The sequence below is a fragment of the Drosophila arizonae genome, chromosome 2, assembly GCF_054131065.1.
Source record: "Drosophila arizonae isolate 15081-1271.41 chromosome 2, UAZ_ARI_1.0, whole genome shotgun sequence".
NCBI lineage: Eukaryota > Metazoa > Arthropoda > Insecta > Diptera > Drosophilidae > Drosophila > Drosophila arizonae.
The window spans coordinates 298,758-306,769 of NC_142922.1; the positions used below are offsets into that span (position 1 = coordinate 298,758).

Sequence of the window (8,012 nt, forward strand, 5' to 3'; positions counted from 1 at the left end):
AAATTGCATTTGGAAAGCAATTACGATTTATTGCCACCTTTGTTTTACGAGAATAGGATATAGTTGTTAAATAGCAGTCGGACTTATAAATGGCTCTAGCCTTCGGCCTGCTTCTCATTGGATACGCGCGGGAGAGTGTGAGTCTGGTTCTTCCTCTTCAGCTGGCTCATTTCGATGGGCTTCAGTGATTTTAGACCATCCATGTTACGAAATGTATTAAGCAATTTGTATAATAACTATATTGTATTTGTTCCGAGTTCCTGCCTATTACAAATTGGTTCGAGCTAACTACTTACATTTTAACTTCCTCAACTAATTATTTGTTTCATTGAATATTTTGCCACCTAATTTAATGTTTATATATAATATTTATTTTGTTCTGGAATTTTTAGGCTTTTCCACTTTGGCAAGGTTTTGTTGGTTCGCTTTGCGAAAGGTTTCTTCTGCTTGTCAGTTACCGGTTAATCATTAATTTGTAAATCAATTCATTGTTAATACGACACAAAAGTAACGTGCGTGTCCAGAATCGGGGTAACCGCCTCGAATAGTCCATAAACAACATCTAATTCCAGTTTGATCATAATCTGGTTCGCTCGTGACAAAGTCACGTTTCTCGACTCTCCGACTTCGTCTGGAGTTCCCCAAAGAAAGTGACGCATTTGTTTTTATATTTTTTTTGCGATAGTTCCACGAATTTTTATAATCTTCTTCTTCATCTTTGTTATTATGTGATTTTTTTATAGCGGACAGTTTAGTGACGTATTGAGTGATGAAACAGAACAACTTGTTTCGAATGTTCCTCCCAAGTGTTTCCCTGAGCAAAGTGAGTTCCAATTATAGTAACATCAACAACATCAACAGTAACAAAAACAGCCGTAATGAAACATGACATGAAACATTTACAGCTAAAGATCAAATGCAGGTAAGCCACGGTTTTGAATACTCTTACGAAGACCTTGCTGATTTCATTGTGATCTTTGGCACATCGCCTCAAGTCAAATCAGGGTATGGCAAGCTCGTCAGTCTCAGTGATAACTGTTCTTTTAAGTTTTTATTTACACAAGCATTTCGACGGTGTTAAACGCCAAACGGCCGAGCCGAGCTGGTTTTGTGTTTGGCTATTGTCTTTGTTGTTGCCCGTGCCAAATTCGAATTGTTTTGATTAGCTGCACATATCACGCATACGTCATGTTGAACAACAACAGCATTGACAGTGACAATGACAGTTTCTTTTGGGATATCTAAATCTTCATACACATGAGAATTATCTATTGTACGTACGACAATATATATTTATATGTGTATCCATACGTATGCGGGCGCCATGACCGTCAGCATTGACTACGATTACTTGCAAGAATTCGCAGATATATATTATTGATTCTCATACCCTAAGATAAATCTACACTGAACTAGATTAAAATGCTTTGTGGCTGGCGACAGAGGAATTAAATATAGCACAAGAGAGGGATAGGTGAAGGTGATTTAGATAGAGTTAAATAGAGACTAAACGCGGCTTGACTTTGAGTGTGGTAATAATTTTGAGCTATTCATTAAAGTCTAAAGCCTAATATTTACAGTGAGAGAGTTCCTTTAAGGCGGTCGTTCAATTGGATTTTAGGTGACACAGCTTTGGCTAAGGGTACCTGTCAGTCGTTCACGCCCGCCTCGAGCATGCTGAATTGTTTGTTTTGGGCGGCTTGCGGAAGTGTTGTAGCTGCCGACTTGCTGTTGCGCCATCGAAATGGTAGATTGATCGAATCGTTCGATCGACTTTAGCGACATGTAGGTACTTGTACATGTAGGTGCAATTAAATTATCATTAAATTCGCACTAGGGCCTTAGTCTGGTTGTAATTAATGTGGGGCGGGCAGAATCGCATAATTCAATTGCAATTTACTTTAGTCGAGCGTTAAGCAGGTGCACCAGCTGTTGTTGCTCAACTACTTAATGGCTGCTCCCCATACAACTTTCAATGCGATCTATGCAAAACTGTCACTAAATGTTAATGAAGTAATTAAAATGCCCCAATCCGAACTCTATCTATATCTTATCTTATATGTATATAGTTCATAACTTCACACAGAGTAATTCCTTGGGTATGGCATGCTTCTGTGGAACAGGTTCGATAACATTTGCAAATCGACTTAGTAGAGCTCTAATAGCAGTCGCTATCGTTTAATCACTTTCTCAACTATGCCACGCCCCACCCCGCCCGGCTCTCTATTTGCTGTCTTTTATATCCGATAAGTCTGGTGGGCTATAAATGACTTAATATAGCATTTGTGCTACTTTATCTTAATAATTTATAGTTTTACCCGATTTGTTACGCCTTTGTATTGAGTTTATTTATTTATTTTTTTCTTCTAAGTGGATCTAAAATTGATTTATTGTGCTTTGCATTATATATAAATGTATGCCATAAATACATTTATATTTTTAATCAGAGAGAGTGAGTAAATGCTCCATCTTGAATATCCTGTTCTTAGTGTCAAATGCATGCCGGCCATATATGTTTTACTTTAAGCTCGTCTCTAATGTATGTATGTAATTTAATTTATCATTCATTTACTATGCAAATATAACATCTTAGATATCAAATCATAGCAGCCTGCCAATTCAAAGTCCATGATTGATTGCCTGTCAGCAGCCACGTATAAAAAGCATGAAACACCCAGTAATCCACACACATTTTGTTGAGGCTCTTTTCTTATTGCCTGAACCTTTCCCTTGCAATACAAAGGCATTCGATTATACTGCGTATCACGCTCAATTAGCGCAACGTTTCCTTGCACTCCATTCACAAAAGCTCGGACGGCGCAGAACGGAACAGAACACTGTGGCAACAGTGCGGCTCAGAAAATATGTAAGAAAATGTTCGTGTGATCGAATTATACACCAGTTGTTATTCAGATAAAGCCAATTATACTGACTAATGAGAACCCCTAGTAGAGATACTATGAAGCCAAAAAGATATAAAAACATTGTATTAAAAATATAGTTTTGTACTTGCTAAGTAAATAATCAAGAAGCAAAAAAGCTCTTGATGTAGTTATAGATTTGCCTGACACTGTCGGTCGAGCGGATGGTTCCTACTTGTTGGCCACCTCCTTCCACTGGACAAGGGCGCGCTGCTCGTCTGGTGCATCCCGGAAAGGTCGACTGCCATCGGAGCTAACAAACTCGTTCACCTGGTAATTGAGCAACGTCTTATACTGATTTACAGTGGCCAGCTGCTGCGTCAGTGGGCTGGTGTTGGTGGTAAAGATGCCGGCGAAATTTTTATTGCGTGCCACGTTTAGCACCTCGTTCTCCATGAAGTGAATGCAAGCAATATTCTCGCGCGGATTCAGATGCTCGGCGGTGCCCATCATGCCCGAGCGTAGGATTTGATTCACACCCTTGGGCAAATAGTTGTCTCTTAAAATGCATTGCAAGAGGTTATTTCGGAGCTGCGACTAACAGTAGGTATTTTATGGTACCGTATGGGTCCTTCGCAGAATTCTATAAGCTCGAAGACTGTTGCCAGATCAGACTTGATTTCCACCACGGGCCCAGCGCGAGCATCATAGTTGAGCGCGGTGCCGATGATACGTTCCGTATTTCGATCGTATACCACAAAGCTCAATTCACGTTCTACCAGGACGCTCCACATTTCCTGCAAAGGATTAATGAATAATTAACTGAAGCTTTCGTATATTACTCTTAACTTGCATCGAGTAGATCACTGTAATCTGTGGACAAAGCACCAGGCTTTAGCCATTGCTCCAGATCACCTTTGTTGTGGAAACTGGATACAATAATGCTGCCGACGAAAAGATTAGCATTGATTTTCACACTCAGTTCACTCAACCAACCACTCACTCACTCACAGGCTGATGATGCTCTTCTTGCAGCAGCACCGCCTCCATTTGAAGGTGCGGGCATGCATTGAGCGTCTCCTCTTCCAGTTGTACTGCGTCATGGTTGCTAGCCATCTTTTCGATGATCTCTCCCAGATTTTTCGCCGCTATGAAATCAGAGATTCCAATTTTGTAGCCTTTCTCCCTCAGTAGGGTGACGGTAAAGATGGAGTTGAGTGAATTGCCACCCAGCTCGTAGAAGTTGCTATGAGCTGAGAGCGTTGCTCGCCTAGAACGTCCAATGACAGTGCTCACGGTTTCAAAGAGGTCACGAGCCGTCAATTTTAGCTCCTCGGGAACGTGACTGTAGTCAAAGTCGGGAACACTAGCCGAGCCTCCTTGATCGTTATTAGCCGTCTCATAGGCTTTTAGCAGGGCCTGGCGATCCACCTTGCCATTAACCAAGAGCGGCACATGCTCCATAATGATCACCTGTGGTGTCATATAATCAGCCAACTTATCCTTGAGCCTGCCTTCCAGTTGCATCTCAGTGACCACAGGTGAATCATCGCGCAGCTTGACAAAGGCGAGGATGGCCTGATCCACATGTCCGGCCCGATAGCAAAGTACTATGGCCTTCTCTACCAGTGGCAGCTCGGCCACGATCTTCTCCACCTCAGACAAATCGACCCGATGCCCGCGTATCTTCACTTGCGAGTCAGTGCGTCCTTCATACATGATATTCCCATTCTTCAGCGAGCCATAATCACCGGTACGATACAGACGCGCATATTCTGTAAAGCTGATTGATTAGAAATTCATTCAGCAGGATGTTTCAAATGTCCCACTTACTCTTCTCCACAGCTAACGGATTCTCGAGGAAGCGTTCCGGATCACGACCATTCACATAACCCGCAGCCAGATTCAAACCTGAAGCAAAGATTTCGCCTATTTCTCCATTTTTGACCGGACGATAGTCCGCATCCAGCAGATAGATAACAGTGTTTGATACGGGTACGCCTGGGGAAATATAGATACATAAGCACAGAAAAAGCAAGACGACAGAGAGTGGAGAGCTCACCTATGGGCACATTGTCGTACATGCTAAGCTGCTTCTTGCTCTCGCAGGCGAAGTAGGTCACATCGCCCATCACCTCGGTGGAGCCGTAGAAGTTGTACAGTCTGTGCACTCCCTCATCAAAGTAGTCGAAGAAGCTGCTGGCTAGCGGTACGACCAGTGGCTCACCTGAACAGACCCAAATCTGCAAATTGTGCAGCAGCTTCTGTCCAGGATCAGGAGTTTCCATATTCAGGTACATGAGCAGGGAACGCAACAAAGTGGGCACCAGAACTAGACGACGAATTTTATACTTCTCAAGAAGTGATACAAGGCGGTGAGGATCTTTGGTGACTGCTTTGGGCACCACTACAATGGAAAGCCCACACATAAGAGGACCCCATAGCTCCGCAATGGAGTCGACAAAGGTGAGCGCTGTCTTAAACACGCCTACCTGCTCATTGGCCGTGTAAGGAAAGGTGGCCCACTGCCACTGCAAGCGATTCAATATATTCTCATGGGGCAGACGCACGCCTTTGGGCACACCTGTGCTGCCCGAGGTATACAGCACGATGGCAATGTGCTCGTTCCCACCGCGCAACATCTCCTCCGAGAGCAGATTGCCGCCGCTTAGTTGTAACGACTTCGCATACAGTTCAGTCAACGATAGCGTGGGCGTGCCTTGGAAACGCTGAGCATCGATGTCATCATCACGTATTACTAGAATCGGTCTAGCCTCTAGCAATATGTGATGGACACGATTAGCCGGGAAGCTCGGATCGATGGGCAGATAGGCACCGCCCGCCTTCCAAATGGCCAGTAATGTGGTGACCAGCGCCTCCGATGGTTGCATGCAAACGGCCACAATGAAGTCACCATCGCTGTTTGGCTGAAGGAAACATCTTTGAGCTTCCTCGACGAATAGGCGTGCGGCACGATTCGCGCTCTCGTTCATCTGGCGATAGGTGCTCTGGCTGGCCGAACTCTCTTCCTGGCCGTGGTCATAGATGAGCGCCACACTGTCGGCGTGGCGCAGCTGCTGCTCTTCGATGATGCGATGCAGCCCCCGGGGCACGTAATCCTGCTGCTGGCCCTTCACAATCGACAGCTGTGGCAGCGCAAGCATAGCGATAGTGCTTAGATGGCAGATGGGAATTAGGTGACATGAGTGGCGTTCATTAAGCTGGAAGAAGAGGTGCTCCTCTACCGCAGTACCAAGTCGCTTACTATCCCTGGCGATAACAAAGAAGTCACATACTACAAATTTTGGGAATTACAAATACGAAAAGTGTAGTACTTAAATTTATATATTTTAAGTATTACAGCTTTCGATATATGTCACATCGATTTTTCCATCTTCTAAGAGGAAATAAAAAAAATAACAGAAACAAACATAACGTGTCCACAGTTCAATCAAATCTGTCTGCACGAAATTTGGTTTATTGGTTACACGCGGCAATCCAAAACTGATTGCAGTTAAGTTCAGGAAGCTAAGTGATCTAGCCAGCTGAAATTAGCATAGGGAGCTGTTATATAGTGTGAATGTTACCGTGTGCGTGTGTGTGAGCTAAGCCCATATGAGACGGGGTTCGAATACTTCGTTTGGCTTATCCAAGTCAACTCAAATGCAACCATTATCAGAGAGATTCAGAGTATATTTTTGTGAAAATGTGTATGTAGAACATGCATTAAGAGGCGCGACACACCTCATCAAAATTCATCAATTCATGATCACATCGCAGGCTGAGTAGAACTAGTCTGGGCCGGGAATATTAATATATACAAATATACGACAAGCCTACAATGATCGGAACAGCTGTCTTACACAGTGTTCAGAGTATTTCCTAGTCAAACACTCAAACAGCGAAAGAGAACTCTTACATGCTTTGCACTACTTGTGATTTATGGCAAATCTTTCTATTCATAAAAGTGCTATGCATTATTAACAGAGTTGTCAACAAGATTGAAACCTGGCTAAAGTGTTAATTGATTCACATTCTGGTCAAGAGTCAGCTTCCGTTTTATGGATGATTCACGTCCACTAATCCTCAAGTTTGTTATCTGGTCAAAGCGCTTGCTCAGAGAGGCAGACATACAGTTAGATAGATCTCAAGCCTCATATACTAAAGGAGAAGCAAAGTCCATCCTAAGACAAGCTTCAAACTGGCTAGATTTTTGCATAATGTTATAAGCGAGTTGCCGCATCATATGAGTTGACTTAAAATTGATCATATATTTATACTATAATACTATGTACATTAATAATATGTTATTAATTTATAAATAATGAATAAATACATAGATAAATCTTCTTTCAAGATAATAACACTGAAGATCGGCAAAAGTCTATGAATGCGTGTGAGGCATTTGCATAGACTCTTGATTTATTAGTGACTCGATGATTTGATTGGATTTTATACGATTGATGGGTGAGACACAATGGCTGTTCTTTGGCATGTAAGCAACGTATTCTAAAACATTTATTCTTGAGAAGGACATTGTAACGAATAGCTGTGCCGTAATAAGACATAAATAGAGAAAATAATAAACCTCTATAAGTAACAATTGCACACATAGCAATAAGGAATAACTGTTTGTTATGCTCACATTTATTAAATTTTTAATATTTTCAATAAAGTTTTTTGGCAATACAATTCTGAGCATTTTTAACATAAAATCACTTTCTTATTTGTTCACAATTGAGTCTGAAATGCAAGCACGATTTATAGCTAACCATATTTTACGAGAATAGGATATGGTTGTTGGCTATTAATCAAGTTTTAAATGGAACCGGCCTTGTGCTTGGCTGTTATGGGACGCGAGAGAGGGGAGTTTCAGCGCGATTAGAACTCAAACCCGTCTTTTGTGGTTTGAAGTTAGCTTGTTTAGCTAATGAATATATGTATTTATACCCTGTTTAGACATAAAAAAGATTCGTTAGATAATTGCAATCATAGGATTAAGGGTATATTCTAGTCAGGCACTTCCTAATAGAGCACTACATACAATTGACAATCAATTGCATGACAGTTATCAATTTGACAATCAATTAATTGCTAATGAATTAGTTTAGCACAACACCAATTAAAATGGCTACGGTAAATGTGTTAAAA

General features: G+C 41.9%; 1 protein-coding gene across 2 annotated transcripts; it reads right to left on the reverse strand.

The window, feature by feature from the left end:
• Positions 1-2,970: 2,970 nt before the first annotated feature.
• Positions 2,971-6,285, reverse strand: LOC108608861 (beta-alanyl-bioamine nonribosomal peptide synthetase ebony-like). 2 transcript variants are annotated; one of them, XM_089473228.1, is made up of 6 exons: positions 4,924-6,285; positions 4,695-4,862; positions 3,865-4,636; positions 3,715-3,805; positions 3,483-3,658; positions 2,971-3,420 (listed from the first exon to the last, which is right to left on the reverse strand). In XM_089473228.1, the coding sequence occupies exons 1-6, from the start codon at positions 6,023-6,025 to the stop codon at positions 3,093-3,095; spliced, it is 2,637 nt and encodes an 878-aa protein (XP_089329354.1). In that variant the 5' UTR covers positions 6,026-6,285; the 3' UTR covers positions 2,971-3,092. The 2 variants fall into 2 exon arrangements, with proteins under 2 accessions (XP_089329354.1, XP_089329360.1); XM_089473234.1 differs by lacking the exon at positions 3,715-3,805 and having other exon boundaries at positions 3,873-4,636.
• Between the last annotated feature and the right edge of the window lie 1,727 nt (positions 6,286-8,012).

What these genes read in the sequence shown, in the direction of transcription:
- LOC108608861 (XM_089473228.1), bottom strand. Translation starts at nt 6,025, where the DNA reads ATGCTTGCGCTGCCACAGCTGTCGATTGTGAAGGGCCAGCAGCAGGAT. An exon ending in GTACGACAATGTGCCCATAG is followed by an intron (nt 4,863 to 4,923) that starts GTGAGCTCTCCA and finishes ATATTTCCCCAG; the next exon opens with GCGTACCCGTATCAAACACT. An exon ending in TTCTGCGAAGGACCCATACG is followed by an intron (nt 3,421 to 3,482) that starts GTACCATAAAAT and finishes ATGCATTTTAAG; the next exon opens with AGACAACTATTTGCCCAAGG.